Consider the following 18539-nt stretch of genomic DNA (forward strand, 5'->3'; position numbering starts at 1 on the left):
GAAGTTCTGGAAGTGTTACTGGGCGAAGTCGCATTCCTTGTACGTTATAATGTTCCTTTCAATCTTGTAATCTCCCTTAGCATTTCGATAGGAAGCACATACATTATCTACACTTCCTTCTGACGGGCAGGACGAAGATGCACATGAACAAACCCACGTGCTGACACACCAACTCCATGTCATCCGTGCACATCTTTTGCATTATGAAAGTCTCCTCGACGACTTTCGCAAAACCGTTGAATTTTTCCTTAAAACTGTCAATCCAGGCCTAGTCCAACCTACTAGTCCTTTCTCATCCCCAAGCCATGTGACTCCGCTACCATCGCAGGACTTGCGGTCATCATTCACGCCAACTTCATCTACAACCACCGCTTCACAGTATCCCGCTCCCCTTCGTTCGGCTTTGCCTGTGGGGCCGGGAGAGGCGCCATCACTTGCTGCAGCTGTAAAAGATACATTTGAGCATGTGGTTGATGAGGAGGAGGGTGGACAATCTGCTTATTCGCGTCCTCCGCCGGATTCGAAGACACCTCAGCCCAGTGCTTCAGATCATCCGAATGTCCGTGTTAGCATAGATAAGCCCCCAGAAACCGAGTCATACGAGAGGTTGTTGAAAAAGGAGTGCACGAACCTTCTCAACGAGATCGATCGGTTGGAAATGACCCGCGCAATGTTGAATAATCGACTGGGCAATGTTATGGAATTGGTGAGTTGCACTCGTGTTTGTTTGACTGAGTTTTAAGATGATCATCATGGAAACCTCTTTGTGCAGGCCTTTAGTAGTGTGAATATTGAGGACAGTCGCCGCATGAAGAATTTGGCAGAGGTTTCTGTGAGGGATAGTGCTGGTATGTTGCGAAAGTATGATGAAATCTGCGTTTCTTACACCTTTTCCTTTTTCTCAGTGATGAAACAAATCTCATATCTGACCATGATCTTTCTCCCTGCTTCATTTGTGGCGGTAATAGCGACTTTCTCCATCAGAGCAACGCCAATTGACTTCTGTTTTCTAGGCAATCTTCGGTATGAATGTCATCGAGATAAACCCTGATTCATATGGAACAGTTCCACATTATCTCGCTGCTGCGATTCCTCTGACTTTTCTAACGGTTTGGGTAATGATGATGCAGTATCATGCGACTAAACAACGTTCTCGAGCCGTTACACCTTCGAATTTGCTTAATTTTGTGCGAGTTGCTCCGAGCAGTGTTTGGAGAAAGTTTTGGACTGTAATGTGGTGGCCTCTTCGAGTGTTTTTGGCGGAACTCGCGCCGCGACGGTCAAGCCGTAATCGGAGTCGTCGAAGTTCTTGGCTCGCGCCTAGTCCTGGGACAAGCTTGAGGACGAGAGCTGCCCCTAGTCGGCCTAGATCGAATGGGCACATGCCAGATGTTGTCGGTGAGCCGTTAACCGTAGCTCGGCCGGCACCTTCAAGTTTGTACGAAGTGGATGTAGAAGTGGGGAAATAGGTTTGGACGTCCGCGATACAGACTTTCTAATATCAGGCTTTGACTGTATTCTACTGTGACCACTACCCATTACAATGATTACTCTTTATTTGTGCGAGAGTGATGTATATACTGAATCGGTAAAGTTAGTCCTCACGCCTCTGTGATAACTGAATCACATTCCGCCGAGGTCTCGCGCTGACTTTTCCTCCGAAATGTCGGCTCCAATCATATTCCCAAAAAGGAATCTTCCAGGTCCATAAGCCACGGGAAGATGAATTGCAGTGCTACGTTGCAATTGGAAGGTTGTCATTGTGAACACTACCTACTGCAGAAACTGTCCCGCCGCCTTTCCAAAGACGAGAAAATTGTTTCTCTTCTTTTCAGCTCGGACTCGACCGGTAAGAAGCGTTTTCGTAAACCGTTTTAATGGATCTGATGAGCTTTCAAAAGATCATATATTTTCATCCAACTCTTGATTAGGAAGATTGGTCGGAAGGTACATGGAGGAGCAGGATGTCACAATGAGCTCAGCAGACGCTGAGCCCTCGCCAACCACATTTATTTCATCAGACCACGAGCTCGATGTGAGAAAACATTCTCCTTTACAGCATAACGTTCAGAATGGCGTCGACGATCCACCTCCTTCACCAGGTGCAGAATCAGTGTCGACTGGAGCAGCTTCCAGCGATGACGGCGACTCGGATGAGGACGAAGATGAAGGCGCTGAGGAGAATGAACGAGTCGATGAGAACGGTGCTATCGTCATCGACGATGACGACGACGACGACGAGCGCGGAGGAACCTCCAACGACATACAGGAGCCCTCCATAACCATTAAAGATGAACCTTCCTCCTCTAACGCTGCTCCTGCGCTGCTTAACGAATCAAACAATGCTCCAAAACCCAACTCCGAAACGGTCAATAAAGCCGAAAACCATCTGCCTCCGCCAACCTCCACAGCGACTACGAAGCCAAAATCTAAGGCTAAAGCTAAAGCTCAGTCTCCTTCGCCTCTTCCCATTGCTCCTCTTCCTCTGCAGACTGTGAGGCTCGCTATAAAGCTCGGCGGACCGGACAATTATACCGTTGATATCAGTGGTCTCGCAAAAGAGTCTGGCCAGCGGCCTCTGACTCCCGTGCCAAAGCGGCAAGACGAATCTAGTGATAGTGAAATCGAGAAAGCAAAGGTTGCGGAGGCGAATCAATCGGGTTCAGAGAAACCAAAGAAAAAGGTGATTACTTTTTGTTCAATGTTGGAGATCACCGTCTTACAAGTCTGCAGAAGAAGAAAAATGTTGCCAGCGAATATTATGACGTTTCAGACCCTTTCATTGACGACTCTGAGCTTGCTGTTGACGACCGGAAGTTCTTTGCACAAACTAAACAACAGGGTTTCTATGTTTCCTCAGGAGAAGTTGCTCTAATGAAGGACCGGTATGTATTCTTTTGCTTTGCCCTTTCTGTCGAAATCTCATAATCCTCTAAGCTCACCGAAAAAACCAAAATCAAAAAAGCATAATACGGAAGCCGGGCCTTCTTCGCAACATCCCCGGATCTCACTCGAAGGAACGAAAGAGTCTCCCATTGCTCTCATGGACGATGAAGATGACAGCTCTCACATATACAACCATCAGAGTTTGGAAAATGGTCACGCCAAAGCGGGCGGAGATCGCAAGAAGAAAAACTTACATGCAGCGGGCGCTACCCATAGTCGCTCACCTTCTGCCGCACAATACGGAACAGGCCTAAATGCTCCTCTGACAGGGAACTTGGCAGTAATGCGTAAACTTAATTGGATTGATCCAGATCCAAATCATGGACATGCAGATGGAGATAACGAAGGTTATGGAGATGGAGGGGAAAAGGTTGGGATGAAGAGGAAAAGGGTTTCGTATACGACGGTGGTGGAGAATGGAAAGAAGAGGAAAATTGTGGACATTGTATGTTTCCCCTTATGCTGTTCCTCGTTGGCGTTAATCATTATATGGCCAGGCATCGTTCGACCCCGCGCTGCAGGCAAATCTTCAGCGACTTAAAGAAGCTATCGCTGCCGAAAATTGGGATCAAAAGGGAAAATTCCCTCCTTCCATTAAGCCCCTACTCGCACAAATTGCCATTCACGCCATCACCCTCGACGAGTATGATGACCACTTCTTCAATCTCATGCCAAGCTTATTTCCGTATAATAAGTTTACGATGAGCGTGGGTATTCTAATATTATCATTTGACGTTCTATGGGGAAGAGAGCTAAATTCTGTTTCAACAGAAACTCATCAAACGAACGGTATTTGCAGACCACCTCAAGCTTCTGGTTGAACGCCAAGACGCTCTTTTGACTGAGTTAAAACGACAGGCGGATGAAGGCTTTGCAAAAGCGGAAGATGAATGGGAAAAGAGTGTTGTTGCATGGGGTGAAAATAATCTCGCGTCTCGTCTTTTCCTTTAACTCATCCATTCAACTATATGTTAGATCACCGCCAAAAGCGACTCAAGGCAGACCACCGTGAAGATTCAGGTTCCACCGGTGCCCCGACGAGACATCCGACTGAGGATCCAGAAAATCACGGGGACGGGTTTGACGAGGACAACAACCCATTGCATCCGCAACTAATGAGCGGCACTGGTGATCCTGGATCAGCAGCACAGAAGCCACAAACAGAGAAGGATGTGCAGCCTCCGGCAAAGAAGTATCGCTTGACAGAAAACATGAAGGCGATCGTTTGGGAGCTAGTGCTATTGAGCAATGAGTGTTGCCGGTTGGAAAATGAGAAGAAGTAAGTAGGCTCTTGTGACCCGGATCTCGTTTGATTGACTAATTTTCTTCCAATTCCTATAGCACACTTGAAGGTTCCGTGATGCAAGTCAGTGAACAAGGACTTCGAAAAATGTTATATCAGAAAATTGTAAGTTCGTTTCCTCCAGGATGGATGTCTTCTGGACAGATCTCTCGAGATGGTATGTGGCAACTTTCGCTTTTAGTTTGGATAATCATAGCTTAACGGGCGCCTTAGTGAGCGCTATGAAGAAGAGACTCGAGAAGGAACTTGCGGAGGAGCAGGAGATGGATGGCACACCAGCGTAAAATTTGTACATCCTTTTTTCGGTTTTCTGTTGACTTTTGTCGCTTCTCAATTTGGGTTAATTTGCCCCTTCCTGGTATCATTATATGGTCTTATACTTGTGTTATTATTGTATACTTTATTACCCTCACCTTTTCACGAATGTTGTGATATTATTGTCTTACACAATGTATGCCTGCATATTCTACTTTCGTTTAATCGATTTTGACATCTCCGCCTGCCACTTCTCTCGTTCGTCTTTTCGTACACATGTTTCCTTTATTCTTCGTACGATAGACTCAGTATGATCAGGTTTAACTTCGATACTGGTTCAAGAACCACTTCAATACTAGATAATAGTGGTACGAATGATACAAGATTATAGTCCAATGAAAGCATTCAGGTCATTATCGGTAACGTCGTGAAATTTGAACGATGCTGGTGTAACCCATTCGAACTAGTGCAGCATGGCAACAATATCAGCAAAAGAAGATAAAAACCCTTTTTTAAATACTTACACCGCCTTGATCAGTTTGAATATCTTTGTCTTCACTTCCAGTGACAACGACGAATCGTCTGAGCTCCTCCCTGAAACCTCTGCTTATTTGCATGCGCCCTAATTCCTCCGTAATTTCCTTCTTAATCACATTTTCCCACTCCTCCTGTGGCATAGTACCGCAAATCCGCTTAAACTCTTGAACGCAGAAGTCCAACGTTTGAGAACGACTGCGGACATCGCTGTCGAAAAGCTGTAAAATCCAAGATGCAAATGGATCATTGTATTGAGCCTCCACTGAGAACGGAGGGAACTCCTGAGGGGGTGGAGCTGTGTTCTTGAAGGCAGTGGAAGATGAGGAGTGTTGCAGTGTATCTGAAAGCTGTTTCCATTCCTCCTTTCCGCGAGGTCGACCGTCCCTAGGTACGCCTGGATGAATAATTGCTCCGTGACCCCCGAGATTAGGATCAGAACTATGCAACGGCGGAGCTCCTATCACCGAGACGAACTCCTCGTCTATTGCATCCAGAAGCCATTCGTATGCAAAACCATCACATGTGCATGGTATTTCATCAACACCATCCTCATCCACAACCATCATAACACTCTGGGCCTCAGTGCGATGGACCCCATGCTCAAGTGCATCGCACGCGATTCGCTTTTGAATTAGGTGCTCTCTACCGCTATATGCAACCGAGACGGCCATACCGATGACAGCAGGGAGGATATAGCACACCCAGAATTCATGCTCCTCTATCTGTAGAATCCGTTCGTTCACCCCCAGAGGATCGGAGAGAAGAGCGCTCGCGGTGAACGTCGTAATTCCACCTAGAATATCGGTGTCAGCTATCGCAATTGACACCATGAGTTGGCGCATACCTATATGCCAGATCTCCTCCATAATGTCCGGGAAACGAGGATTCACAATGTCACTAGATCCATAAGCAATGAACCTTACATCGTTTCCTGCTCGATACCCCGAAAGATTAGGTAAATCTCTGATATTTCCCTGGCTTGGAGCCAATCTTAAAGAATTGGCATGCACAAAGATCACTCTCAAAGAGAGATCCTGCTTATTAGCCACGGTACCTCGGTCAATTGTAGCAGGATACTCATTCAACAGCGCCACTAGCAGTTCCCTCTCTATACTGGGAATAGGTGACAAGCAGAACGCTTCTGAATCAACTGGAGGCCAAAATGCGAAAGGTCGTTCGCCGCCAGATACCAAGTATGAATGTATAAACTCAGGAAGCTCCAGCATCCTCACGGCGTGCTTTGCCGTCGGCTTGCAGCCCGAAAGTCCTTCAAAGGGTTTGATACCAGGTTCACCGTACGCTTCATACAGCCCTTGCGGTAATCTGAAATCCCTCCGCAACCATGCACTGTCCAGCTGTGTGGTGAAGTGTTTCCGCATTTTATCTAGAGAACAATCTTCCGATTTCAGATTCCAGGAATATAATGAAACCATAAGTGCGACCTGATTTGGACCGAATGGCTTGACGCGAGGAAGACGATCGTGCTTAAGAGTTGAAGGGTAGATCAAGGTCATTGCAACGACGTTGCCCTCGACTATAACAGGCACAAAACCGACCTAACAAAAAATTTTCCAAACTATATGTTACAAAAAGACTGAAACGTATTCACCAATTTTTCGTGCGACAGGAAGTCTGCCACCTTCCCCAAATTGCGGGCACCTTGTTCTGTTTCGGCGTCAAGCCACCCCCATTCCTGTACCGGATTACAAGCAGCTACAATGCCATTCAAGTCTTCTAATCTGTAAAAGGATCTCGACTTCATTAATAACTTAGAGTCGTTGTATGACATGGCAACTTTCAACGGCATCACGCCTTGCTGCAGTGCGATTTGACCGGCGGAAGGGTCGGATGGGAGGAGCATGCCCTCTATAGAAATCGTTTGAGCCTCATTGTTGTCGTCTACATTGATCATGATTTTGCCAGTCCAAATTGAATCCGCTGTGGAAGATGTCCTGGAAAGATTTCGAGCGTCAGTAGCAATGTATGATGTCAAGTTATGTGTAGTTTATCTCACCGCCGCGAAATAGAGGGTGTAAGTGGCGATTCCATTCTAGCAGTCCTGCTATTTGTTTTTATCATTGATATGTTCATAGCTTGACATACATCTTGTGATACATACTTTGCAGTAGACATAACTGACTGGAGGAAATCCTCGGCTTCGTCATTCAGTGCAAGACTTGTACTATACAACAATTAGCATCAATACAATATTGTAAATCCGGAGATGAGAGAACGATAAACCTTATTAGCATTGGCGGTGATAGTGGGGCAGACACTACAGGATGGGCCGTTTCAATGTCCTCAGACAATTGAGTAGCCGGGGAAACCATAGGAATAATTGAATCTACTCTCGTAGATGCTGTTTGATCAATCTTTTGAGATGAAGTTTGGTCTCCAGAATCTGCCGTCCGTTTACGAGAAAGGCTGGGAGGAAGCTCATTCCCAATATTGGGGGAAAATTGTCGTGAAGTTAGACGACCGGTGCTGATGGACGAAGATGGCACAGACGAAGATGGCATATCTTGCGGAGAGTAGACCGGCACATTCTTTGGCAATAGATCTGCAGTGGTTATCGTTGGAGATGCCTTTACGGGGGGTCCACGATTCTTTTTGAAGTTCATCCCACTCAAAGACGATGCTTTCTGAGGTGGCAGGGGCCGCGATGCCTCGGCCACCTTTTCGGTAGGGGTAGTCATTTGTAAGGCCGCTTGCGCCAAACGTTGCTTCGTGGAGATGCCACCTGCAGATACGGGACTATCCGTCCTCAATTTAGTTTGTATAGACAGCTTTGGTTGCAGAGCCGGATTGTGCGCTTTGAGTGCAGGGAGGATCGGAAAAGAGGTAGATTTTTCTGTAGATAGCCCGGAAGCTGCACGAACTGGTGGTAGGCGCGGTAAACTTGCTTTTTTCTTCGCCTCTGCCTGCGCAGAAATAGTGGGCATAGAACTTGAAGGTACTGGGCTTGTATGGCTCAATGACTCTGCTTCTTTCTCTTCCGGAGATTGTCGCGACAGCTTTTGCGTCGCTGACTTCTCTGGGGTAAACAGAAATGCTGGGTCGTCTACCGCCGAAGCCTGCTGAGAAGAGAATGTCGATTGACGAATAACATAATTACCAGACATCTTACAGGTATTTCCTCCTCTTCAGTTCCTCCCTCTCTGAACAAGGAGTTGATCTTCGTATTCTTGGTAGCCTACGATTTATGTGAGATCAGTTCAATAGTCGGAATGTTTAGCAATACCTCGACTGTCTGGATCGAAATTTCTTTGAAAAAGCGCACATAAGAAATTGAATAAATATCAGGACGTACAAATTTGGCATTAGACCGTTTTCGTTTTCCTTGCACCAGGGGACGCTACAAATGCCCCAATAAGGAGAAATAGCAAAGCATAATTGAAGAAAAGATTTTACGTCTGAGTCCGAAGAGGAATCTGAAGATGCAATAGTCGGCTTCTTCACTTTCCTCGTTTTCTGAGATTTTTCTACTGCTTTGGTCGAAAGAAGCTCTGAGTCTGAAGATGTGTCTGCTTGTATAGTAGATTTCTGTGTCGATTTTTGTGTCGACTTGCCCTTCTTCGAGGCAATTTTCGGGAAAACTGAGGCGTTGTCGTTAGGTTCCTGGAACGCTACGTCAGTCCTAGGACACACACACACACACATGCAGAGCTGTTTGTACCTCTTTCACCCGAGCATATGTGGCCGTTGAGGATGATTCCATCGAATCATTCTTTGACGTAGGATTTTTGGGATTTCTCTTAGGAACGGCTGGTTTCTTTTTCTGCTCGGGATTGAACAACACAGGAGCGAAGATGTGAAATTGCAACTAACCTGTTTTTGCCTTCTCTCTTGTCTTTTTTTCTCTTGCTCCGCCTCTCTGGCTTTCTGGGCCGCGATTCTATTCTTCGTATCTGGGTTGTCTCGAACGAACCGGGCCTTTTCCTTCTCTATGTGACACCATTAGATCCATTTCTGAGGGTGAACGGAGGAAGTACAGACTAATCCAGGCTTCTGACGGAGCGCACTGATACCCAGGGTCATAATCCTTGTCATCGGTACCTATTTCCTGCCAGAACGAAGCCAGTAAGCGTTGACAATTCGCGATATGTTCTTCAGGTTCCCATCTATGAAGCAATGTTAATTCGAATGAGGTGAAGATGAAATGAAAACTAAGAGCTGCACGTGTCATGTTTCGGTTCATCGTAGCCATGCCACTGAGGACGCGTGCTCAGTTACTGCCACCAGATTGTTCCTTTAGGTGTACCTTAACAAGATATCGCTGGTATAACAGGTTAGCATGGTAAAAATATAGAAATGAGAGAGATCACACCCATTCTCCGTCATCATCAACTTTGGCTCCCTTCAAATATTCTGCAACCACGTCGAACTCAGACCTAGGGTTCAATGATTGAAAGACAACAACACGCGCCAACTTGGTACTCTTCTTCTTCATCTTCTTCCTCTTCTTCTTCCTCCTCCTCTACCTCTACCCGAGCTTTCTTTTTGGGTCGACTCACCATCCTTCGATTAAGAAGATATCGTCGAGGGTTAGATGCGTAGAAGTTCTAAATTAGGGTTTGCTAATAATGAGATGTCCTGTGATCACTTCATCGAGCTAACTTATTGGACATTGTGAGTAACCTCAGCCTCTGTGAGTAACTATCTGCATAACCCCCAATCGAAATCTTACTGTACCGTGTAGTCTTTCGGAAGATACCGTCGCTCTTACCGCACAAAACCCAACTCTCAGTTTGGAATATTTCATTTCACTCCCGAGTCATCCGGCATTTCCTTTGTTTGAATTCCGAGAATTAAATGTTAGTAGACTCGAAAAGATTTTACCCCAGACACATGAACGACATCCTGAACGCAAACACAGAACTTGAGCATAGTCGTCTAATCAGTTTCTTGATCTTACTAGCAAGAGGAAGAACCACGGCCTATTCTCCACTTCTCTCATCAAAAATCTCGTCACATCTCTTGGTTCGTGGTATGGAAGAGTATGGAAGTATGCTGCTCTTCGTGTTGATTATACTGATTTTCGTTCCCTTTGACAGTGATCATGCTTCTGAACCAACAACATGAATGTATCCGAAAGTTTAGAGGCGTTCATGTAGATGGAGAGCCGTTGAACTTATTTGTTTCGCATTCTATTCTATAGATAATTGGGTACTCTAGATTCACCAGATCCCATATGCAGGCAATTTCTGGTATAAAAGCCTGGATATAAGGGACAATAAGCATCTCCCAGGTTTGCACAGAGATGTTCAAGTTCACGCAACTCGCCAAATGTATGATCATTATCTGACCAGTATTTTCTCGCTCTAATGTCTTTCACTCCCAGTCGTGTTGGCTCTCTTTTTAGCCACCGGCACTATAGCTAGCGCTTTACAAAGTAAGTTCGACGTCGTCATACGCGGCCGATATGAACCTGACCTGACGCCAATTTTCTCTAGGCCAAAGGCGGTCTAATGACACCACTCAGTGTTTAAATACTCCAGCTTCAGATGGTCTGGCTAAACGGGCCGCTCCAGCTCTTAGTTTCGATGCCTCACAGTGGATCTGGACGCCCGAGCTATCAGGCGGTAATGCACCAGTTGGATCGCGAGGCCTTCGCAAAACCTTCGTGCCTCCCCAGGGTAAAACCCCCGCATTCCTTACTATTGCGTATGCTGTCGACGATTCCGCTATACTTTATGTCAACGGACAGGAGATCAGTACTAAGGTTGGCTGGCAAATTGCTGATACCTCTTGCATTAACTTGGCCGACTGTGGATGTGCGGTTATAATCGCTGTGAATGCGACGAATATGCCCTCTACGCCGAACCCCGCAGGACTGTTGATAACCGGGATTGTAACCTATACTGATGGGTCGACCTCTCCCATCGTTTCTGATACTACATGGCGCACAAGCGAAGGCGGTCTACCCTCCGGGTTCCAGGATCTGTCTTTCGATGATAGTACTTGGGCACCTGCAGTCACGGAAGGTGGCAACGGAGTAGCTCCTTGGGGCACTGTCGCCTTGGCTGGAATTGACCCTATATCGTTTGACACTGCACAATGGATTTGGACAAATGAAGCTTCGATCGGCCTTTATCCCCCTGGTGCTAGAGCATTCAGATACACCTCAATTCTTCCTGGTGGACAATCCTCTGGTAGCGCTACCATCATTATAGACACAGACAACGAGTACTCCTTGTATGTCAACGGTGTATTCGTCGGAACGGGTACAGATTTCACTACTGCACAAAAGTATACAGTGGAAAATGTCCAGGGCCCGCAAGTTGTCTTCGCGGTTTATGCTGAAAACACGAATACTGTCCCGAACCCAGCCGGTTTGCTAGCTGCTATTCAACTCAACTCGCAAGACGGTTACTGTGCAGACTGCGTCTCTACTTCGAGTATTGTTACATCTGTTGCCTGGAAGGCATTCCCTGGCGCAGTTCCTTCTGGATTTGAACAGCAGGGCTTCGATGACTCGAGTTGGCCTGCAGCAGTGGAAGAAGGAGCTAATGGCGTGGAACCATGGGGCACGATAGCCGTGCCGACTGCGGTGACAACTGGGGGCTCTCCTTTGCCAGGAGCTCCTGCTTGATCAATCTTAACATACCCATTCAGTACTTATACAGATCGTGCAAATCGGCATGCTCTTAGTCTATCATTTACTCTTTTGCAGTCTTTTATACGTTTGCTCCTCGTTTTCTGAACCAGTTTCACGCGGGAGATCATTTGCTTATCATTATGTAGTCGATGTCTTGAACTTGGGAGGGAAATGATCTGCTATCTTTTAGGACGGAATTTGCTTTATTTGCTGTTAACTACTGTCTTTTCTTGGATGAACTTTGCGTGTGGAGTACGAGTTGCTAAAATTCGGGGGAGGCTGCCCTGTCTTTATTGCAATCATTTGTATATGTTAGCAATTATTTCCTCGAACCAACGCGCACCAACTACTTTAATTTGGAATATCATTTACTTGTTGTGAAATTTGGGATGGATATATATAACTTGCGACTGAGAACTCTATATGTAACAAGAATTTTAACGGAAAATCTTGGAAACTTATACTCTATACTCTATCATACTTTATTACTCGCACCTCTCTGCCTTCCATGTATAACTTAACTCTACTCTAGTGTCTCGACGGCAGTCTACCTTCACCTTGCGGGTTGAGCTCGCTGCCGTTGGGTCATTGAGACTCCTTGAGACCGGCTGTTCCGTCCGGGCTTCGGATGGACCCGTGTCTATCTACCAGTGCTAAATTAGGGTTTGATCTAATCCGTTTCTCACCCCGCTCTCACTTGCGTCCCTTCCTGGTCCTTTCCTTTCCCCGTTTCCCTATATTTAAATCCGATTTACGCGTCTTGTGGCATACATACGTGTATGCTCTTCATCTGCATAATCCCAATCTTTAAAGATTGATGTTCTTTGAATCTTCGCACTGGCATCAGCATCCCATGACACAGTAGACGCGTTCTTCGTCTTTTTAAAAAATGCTTCTTCCCGCAAGAATTGAACGGTCAATGGCGAAGCTCAATAACGGTTGGATGACAACTCTCTCATCTCTCTTCCACCCGGCATTTTCTGTTGTTCAAATTCGGAAATCAGACTCAAAAAACCACTAGATCTAGAACTTGAACGACATCCTGAACGCACAACTTGAACATAGTCGTTTAGTCAATGCCTTGGCCAGAGGAAGAACCATCGATGAACCATCATAGCTCGAGTCATCCTTGGCACTTTTCCAATTGTGAAATTCATCATGTCTTTTTTCTGTCGTGGTATGGAAGTCTACAACTCTAGTCTATTGCTGAATAAATGTGCTCCTCTTCGACAGTCATCATGCTTCCAAAAACAACAGCATAAATGTATCGGAATGACTCAGAATGAGATGTTGAGCGTCCACGAACTTATTCGTTCTGCATTCTGTACTATTCTGTAGGGGCTCGAGTGCTTTCTCGGACTCGGATATTCAGATTTACGTGGCATATTTCGAAGTATAAAGTCTGTAAGCAAAAGCACAACATTTATCTTCCAGTTTTGACAAGATTTGTACCGAGATGTTCAAGCTCATGCAACTCGCCAGATGTATGGTCACTTTCTCAAACTTTTCTCGTTCCCTAATGTCTTTCATTTGCAGTCGCGTTAGCTCTTCTTGTAACCACACGGACCATAGCAAGTAGTGTGCAAAGTAAGTTCTAGGTCGTCGTACGCTGTTGATTATCGAACTGACTCCGATTTTCGTAGGCCAAAGGCGGTCTAATGACACCACCCAGTGTTTGAATACTCGAGCTTCAGATGGTCTGGCTAAACGTGCCACCCCAGCTCTTAGTTTCGATGCCTCACAGTGGATCTGGACGCCCGAGCTATCAGGCGGTAATGCACCAGTTGGATCGCGAGGCCTTCGCAAAACCTTCGTGCCTCCTCAGGGTAAAACCCCCGCATTCCTTACGATCGCGTATGCCGTGGATAATACTGCTATACTTTATGTTAACGGACAAGAAATCAGTACTCAGGATGGCTGGCAAATTGCTGACACCTCCTGCATTAATTTGGCCGACTGTGGATGTGCGGTTATAATCGCTGTGAACGCGACAAATGTCTCCAATGCGCCGAACCCTGCAGGCTTATTGGTAACTGGGATTGTGACCTATACTGATGGATCGACCTCTCCCATCGTTTCTGATACTACATGGCGCACAAGCGAAGGCGGTTTACCATCCGGATTCCAGGATCTGTCTTTCGATGATAGTACTTGGGCACCTGCAGTCACGGAAGGTGGCAACGGAGTAGCTCCTTGGGGCACTGTCGCCTTGGCTGGAAGTGACCCTATATCTTTTGACACTGCTCAATGGATTTGGACAAACGAAGCTTCGATCGGCCTTTATCCCCCTGGTGCTAGAGCATTCAGATACACCTCGACACTTCCTGGCGGACAATCTTCTGGAAGCGCTACCATCATCATCGACACAGATAACGAGTACTCCTTGTATGTCAATGGTGTATTCGTCGGGACGGGCACAGATTTCAATACTGCACAAAAGTATACAGTGGAAAATGTCCAGGGCCCGCAAGTTATCTTCGCGGTCTATGCTGAGAACACGGCTACTGTACCGAACCCAGCCGGTTTGCTAGCTGCCATCCAACTCAACTCGCAGGATGGTTACTGTGCAGACTGCATCTCTACTTCGAGTATTGTTACATCTGTTGCCTGGAAGGCATTCCCTGGCGCAGTTCCTTCTGGATTTGAACAGCAGGGCTTCGATGACTCGAGTTGGCCTGCAGCAGTGGAAGAAGGAGCTAATGGCGTGGCACCATGGGGCACGATAGCCGTGCCAACCACGGTGACAACTGGAGGCTCTCCATTGCCAGGAGCTCCTGCCTGATCAATCTTGACATACTCCACTTTCGGCGTAAAGACCGATTGCTCCGCGTAGTTCCTGTTCTTATTCCCCTTCAATATTTATCCAGATCGTGCAAACTGGCGCGCGCTCTCAGTTCATCTCTTGCTCTGTCACAGTCTTTGATATGTTTGCTTCAGTCGTTTTTTCAGACCAGTTCTTCGAAGATGAGTTATTATTGCCTATAATTGTCGAAATCTGTCGGGTCTCGGTTCTCGCGCTCTTTTGCTCTCTCTTAACTACGACGTTCGTTTTACCAACCGATGTCTTGCGGAGTACGGCCTTCTGCTTGTTTTTACTACGTTTATTTTATTTTATTGGATCCAGCCGATCCTTCAGTGTGAAACATCATTTGCTGACATCAGGCCTGAAGCTGGCTTGAAATAAAATTCTGGAGTAGGTCGGGATATTATTACGAAGCATTCTGCGCACTATCCCACGCCGGTCAAAGCTGCCCTTCTTGTTCCATCCCCAATACGGTAACGCTGTATATACCACTATTATGGAGGCAGCGCCGGAATCGATCCAAACCTCAGAGCCGAACTTCTGAAGCAACAACAGCAATTCTTGGGACCGGAGGGAATTCCAAAGCGTCACTTTCCGGCTAGTCTGAGTTGGGGTTTGAAATATAATCGACAATCCTTCTCCTCGATGTCATACCTTCTTACAATTCCTCAACACTGCGTACATTCCAATTCCTGTGCTATCCGCTGTGTCGACGGTGCCATGAATAGAAGTCTTCATCCGACATTGTATCGTCATGGAGTATAGAATCCTGACCAAACACTGAAGTACTCAAGAATCAAGCGAAAACGAGGTCCGGATCTAGACTCAGAGGTCCCGGTACAGTAGAGCACAGACCGGAACAGCGCCGAAATTGGATCAGATTGTTGAGGGTTGATGCACTGACCCTACAGAGGGTTGATGTGAATGCAGGCCTTTTTGCTAGTGGCGAAGAGGAAACGAAATATTTATTGTTGAGGAATGTGTCGGGATAGACAAGGATAGACATCGGTACTGTACTGAAATGTAGAGAATGTTGAATCGAATTTTGTGACGACGTACGGAGCGTCACGCGTCACTCCTGAATTTGCTAATCCTCAAAGAGTGTGACTGACTGCCGCGTTTTCGCGATGACGTCGATCATAACATCGAGACGCGTCTTTAAATTTCTCAATTACCAACCACAATGGACGTTCTACAAAGAATAACACTGCGGGGATGAGCCGATTTCCTCGAGGCGAAAATGTGGGTTTTATCTCGAGGTTATGTACAAAAATATGGCAGCAGATATTTTGAAGGAATTGAGCTGAGGTTATGGTAAAATTATGAAAAGATAATTTAAAATAAGCACGGCCCCCCGCCAAATTCACGATAGCTTCACAATAATCGCCACACGAAAAGTTTTAAAATTCGTGCCCAGGATTTTTGATGAATTTTGGTAAAAATCCTTGCATTTTCTCTACATTTTCACCGCGAAGACATTGGCTCATCCCCACAGTGTAATTGTTTCTTCTATAACTGTTCTCAAAGATTCCATCCTCAGCGGTGCATGGATTTATCCAGTCCATGGAATATTCTACTTCATCTCTCATCCTTCTCTTTATCACTCTATCCAACCTGTCCTAATTAAATGTCTATTTATTTCTGGAGGAATCACTGCAGGAATGTTTGCATTCACATATCTTCCCCAGGTGGCTTTTTGCGCAATATTTTCTGGTCCTTTCGCCTTTGCTGCTGCTGCGGTCATGGTTTTGGGCGAGTCCTATGCCTTGGTGTTGATGGCAACCAAGATGTTCATTTTAGAGGACGCTCAGGATAAACTTTGTATGAATATTTATGACTCTGCTTGATTTTTCGATTACTGACTTGGGCCTTTAGTCGACGCCGTTTTGCTGCAGCAAGGCCACGAGGCTCTTGTATCATCGGATAGGCCGGTGAAGAGCAGTCGTTCAGGAATTAAAACCATTGGGAAATCTGTTACGAAGCCGCTCAGTCGTTTCTCCAAGGACGGGCTCATAAGATACATCATATCTTTACCTTTGAACTCGCTGCCAGTAGTCGGCACAATAGTGTTCCTCTTTTACAATGGTATACGCATCAAAATTCTGTAAATATTAAGATACTAATCAACATTATCGTTTCAGGACTGAAGGCGGGACCTAGATATCATGAACGGTACTTTAAGCTGAAAGGCCTGGATGTCCAGGAGAGGCAAACATCCGTCGAAAGGATGAGAGGCGCATACACTGCGTAAGTAGCGAAATATTTGCTCCATCACCTGATTAGTAAATGATCTTTCTAGTTTTGGCGCTATTGCGCTTGCTCTCGATCTAGTTCCCATTGGTGGGCTTGTATTCACATTTACCTCAACCATTGGGGCTGCCTTGTGGGCAAGCAATTTGGAAAAGAAAAATAGGGGTGCTCCTGGTAGTCGTAATGCTGATTTTGGTCGTCCAGAAGGGAGCTCTGAAGTACAAGTTGAAATTGAGAGCGAGTGAGTGTACGTATACGGCTATGGGTAATCTTGTTTTCAGTCATCGGCCGTTATGGCATTTTTGTACTGCTGCGAGTCTGCGACCGGAGTGCGACGGAAATCTTGAACTGCCCCCGTCGGAATGATCGACCCCATTCTCAAATCTTTAAATAAAGCTGAGTTTCTCGAAGAACGCCTTCACCATGGCAGCGTCTTCACATGCAGAAAACCAACTTTGCTCCCAAATTTCGCAGGACGCTGATATCTTGATCCAAACTTATCTCCCGTCCCTTTCCAACGGGCCTTCAAAACAAGAAATTTCCCTTCCTTTCGCTATTCCCCAAATCAGTTTCGACGATCGTCAAGAGTCGAGTTTTGCCAGGGGTCATTGCCCGGAATTAAGTGAATTTGGGTTCACCCAGCAGGTCATGTTGAGCATTGCCGATGGCCTCAATCTCGCTATGGCTGCGAGCCCACCAATACGAATTGTTGGAGCATCTGGTCCGGTTGTCGGCTACCTGTAAGTATGAATTGTGCACCCTCATGCAACTAACTAACTTCGTCCAGGCCATATCATTGGGCGAAATTGCCGAGCACCTCTATTCATGTCGATCCCCATACCGGACATCGCTGTCTAGCGCGCTCACTCACGGACCACTACCTCCGCACAGCGAACATCAACATATTTAAACCCCGGAAACTCGTAGCGCGCATATGTACCACCTCCGCCCTGCTCATCCTCACCACCAAAGCCGAAAAACCAGACGACACAATGAAGAAAGTCGGCCGAGGAGCTCTGGCTGTTGCACGCCATATGCCTATCACGGGTCTCATCGTGCGGCAAGTATCGAAATCGAAAACGAACGAGAATAAGAAACAGAAAGACGAAGATATGTATCAACCGATTGAACGAAGGAGGTTGAGTTTGATTGAAGGACGGGCGTTGCCGCTTTCGACTGGTGGGTCACCGCCACATGCGACGCATGGTGTGATGCAGACGATGGCGAGGTACGGTGTTCACCTTGGTGGGACGCGCGCGGAGAAAAAGGAATTTGAGCGAAGGAGGGCGATGGAGGTGTTTGAGGAGGCGGGGGTGACGGCTGAAGGGGTTAATAATAATAATTACCACGTTGATTATTCCATGGGGAAGGGCGCGAGAGCGATTGAGCGTGCGGAGAGGCGTAGGAGGGGAATTGGTGGACAGGGAAGACAGGTAAAGCTGGAGATTCCAACTGGAGGTGAAGGGGATTTGTTGAGAACCTGGGCGACGGATAAGTCGTTGTGGTTTGTGATTATGCCGGTGGAGAAAGGTATGTGTTATATTTCACTGAACGATTGTTCACCTATATTGTCGTCTTACGGACTTTTTCCCCTGGTAGACATGGAAATTGAGGATATCATCTTGGCGGAGAGTGCGGCGAATGAGGAGAACGTGGATCACAAAGTTTGGATGGGGGAAATGATTTTCGAGTCGGAGGAGATGCTCGATGGGAATTGAACTCGAAGTTGCAACGTTGAAGCTCTAGTACATAGTATGTATATTTTCATTTGATAGCTTTTCAGAACTACTTTTTGATTATGGATAATATATATCGTGTGTATACCGCATGTTGAGCATGAAATGACC

At 46.3% G+C, this 18539-nt stretch overlaps 8 protein-coding genes across 8 annotated transcripts; 6 read left to right on the plus strand and 2 right to left on the minus strand.

Annotated features, from left to right (window-relative positions):
* Positions 1-160: 160 nt before the first annotated feature.
* Positions 161-1124, plus strand: C8R40DRAFT_1022168 (uncharacterized protein; the record flags this gene model as incomplete). The annotated part of the gene is made up of 4 exons (XM_046223021.1): positions 161-307; positions 605-706; positions 773-832; positions 1014-1124. Coding segments are annotated over 4 exons (420 nt in total), but the record flags the coding sequence as incomplete, so codon positions are not given.
* An 848-nt stretch (positions 1125-1972) lies between these two features.
* On the plus strand, positions 1973-4533 carry C8R40DRAFT_1176283 (uncharacterized protein; the record flags this gene model as incomplete). The annotated part of the gene is made up of 8 exons (XM_046232487.1): positions 1973-2683; positions 2734-2885; positions 2938-3391; positions 3444-3653; positions 3718-3862; positions 3922-4225; positions 4288-4406; positions 4463-4533. 8 exons carry the CDS (start codon positions 1973-1975, stop codon positions 4531-4533), a joined length of 2166 nt encoding a protein of 721 aa, XP_046080862.1.
* Positions 4534-4814: 281 nt separating this feature from the next.
* Positions 4815-8191, minus strand: C8R40DRAFT_710524 (uncharacterized protein). Its single transcript, XM_046235942.1, has 7 exons — positions 8169-8191; positions 7283-8118; positions 7161-7223; positions 7056-7103; positions 6651-6993; positions 5029-6597; positions 4815-4967 (listed from the first exon to the last, which is right to left on the minus strand). The coding sequence occupies exons 2-7, from the start codon at positions 7981-7983 to the stop codon at positions 4890-4892; spliced, it is 2802 nt and encodes a 933-aa protein (XP_046080863.1). The 5' UTR covers positions 7984-8118; positions 8169-8191; the 3' UTR covers positions 4815-4889.
* A 270-nt stretch (positions 8192-8461) lies between these two features.
* Positions 8462-9680, minus strand: C8R40DRAFT_710432 (uncharacterized protein). The gene is made up of 6 exons (XM_046235941.1): positions 9468-9680; positions 9369-9409; positions 9303-9317; positions 9221-9252; positions 8870-9162; positions 8462-8659 (listed from the first exon to the last, which is right to left on the minus strand). The coding sequence occupies exons 1-5, from the start codon at positions 9556-9558 to the stop codon at positions 8937-8939; spliced, it is 405 nt and encodes a 134-aa protein (XP_046080864.1). The 5' UTR covers positions 9559-9680; the 3' UTR covers positions 8462-8659; positions 8870-8936.
* A 621-nt stretch (positions 9681-10301) lies between these two features.
* C8R40DRAFT_1073741 (uncharacterized protein) lies at positions 10302-11633 on the plus strand (the record flags this gene model as incomplete). The annotated part of the gene is made up of 3 exons (XM_046226623.1): positions 10302-10329; positions 10383-10433; positions 10495-11633. 3 exons carry the CDS (start codon positions 10302-10304, stop codon positions 11631-11633), a joined length of 1218 nt encoding a protein of 405 aa, XP_046080865.1.
* A 1462-nt stretch (positions 11634-13095) lies between these two features.
* Positions 13096-14421, plus strand: C8R40DRAFT_1073742 (uncharacterized protein; the record flags this gene model as incomplete). The annotated part of the gene is made up of 3 exons (XM_046226624.1): positions 13096-13123; positions 13176-13226; positions 13283-14421. The coding sequence occupies 3 exons, from the start codon at positions 13096-13098 to the stop codon at positions 14419-14421; spliced, it is 1218 nt and encodes a 405-aa protein (XP_046080866.1).
* A 1236-nt stretch (positions 14422-15657) lies between these two features.
* Positions 15658-17026, plus strand: C8R40DRAFT_1215263 (uncharacterized protein; the record flags this gene model as incomplete). The annotated part of the gene is made up of 5 exons (XM_046233226.1): positions 15658-15684; positions 15918-16263; positions 16318-16527; positions 16584-16689; positions 16742-17026. 5 exons carry the CDS (start codon positions 15658-15660, stop codon positions 16935-16937), a joined length of 885 nt encoding a protein of 294 aa, XP_046080867.1. The 3' UTR covers positions 16938-17026.
* Positions 17027-18515, plus strand: C8R40DRAFT_710918 (uncharacterized protein). The gene is made up of 3 exons (XM_046235943.1): positions 17027-17432; positions 17480-18222; positions 18292-18515. Exons 1-3 carry the CDS (start codon positions 17116-17118, stop codon positions 18408-18410), a joined length of 1179 nt encoding a protein of 392 aa, XP_046080868.1. The 5' UTR covers positions 17027-17115; the 3' UTR covers positions 18411-18515.
* The last annotated feature ends 24 nt before the right edge of the window (positions 18516-18539 follow it).

This window comes from Lentinula edodes (assembly GCF_021015755.1).
Source record: "Lentinula edodes strain Le(Bin) 0899 ss11 chromosome Unknown C8R40scaffold_51, whole genome shotgun sequence".
Lineage (NCBI taxonomy): Eukaryota > Fungi > Basidiomycota > Agaricomycetes > Agaricales > Omphalotaceae > Lentinula > Lentinula edodes.

What these genes read in the sequence shown, in the direction of transcription:
- C8R40DRAFT_710432 (XM_046235941.1), bottom strand. Translation starts at nt 9,558, where the DNA reads ATGGTGAGTCGACCCAAAAAGAAAGCTCGGGTAGAGGTAGAGGAGGAG. An exon ending in AGAAGAAGAGTACCAAGTTG is followed by an intron (nt 9,410 to 9,467) that starts GCGCGTGTTGTT and finishes ACGTGGTTGCAG; the next exon opens with AATATTTGAAGGGAGCCAAA. An exon ending in GATGAACCGAAACATGACAC is followed by an intron (nt 9,163 to 9,220) that starts GTGCAGCTCTTA and finishes ATTGCTTCATAG; the next exon opens with ATGGGAACCTGAAGAACATA.
- C8R40DRAFT_710918 (XM_046235943.1), top strand. Translation starts at nt 17,116, where the DNA reads ATGGCAGCGTCTTCACATGCAGAAAACCAACTTTGCTCCCAAATTTCG. An exon ending in GGTCCGGTTGTCGGCTACCT is followed by an intron (nt 17,433 to 17,479) that starts GTAAGTATGAAT and finishes AACTTCGTCCAG; the next exon opens with GCCATATCATTGGGCGAAAT. An exon ending in GATTATGCCGGTGGAGAAAG is followed by an intron (nt 18,223 to 18,291) that starts GTATGTGTTATA and finishes TTCCCCTGGTAG; the next exon opens with ACATGGAAATTGAGGATATC.
- C8R40DRAFT_710524 (XM_046235942.1), bottom strand. Translation starts at nt 7,983, where the DNA reads ATGCCCACTATTTCTGCGCAGGCAGAGGCGAAGAAAAAAGCAAGTTTA. An exon ending in ACACCCTCTATTTCGCGGCG is followed by an intron (nt 6,994 to 7,055) that starts GTGAGATAAACT and finishes AAATCTTTCCAG; the next exon opens with GACATCTTCCACAGCGGATT. An exon ending in TCCTGTCGCACGAAAAATTG is followed by an intron (nt 6,598 to 6,650) that starts GTGAATACGTTT and finishes ATTTTTTGTTAG; the next exon opens with GTCGGTTTTGTGCCTGTTAT.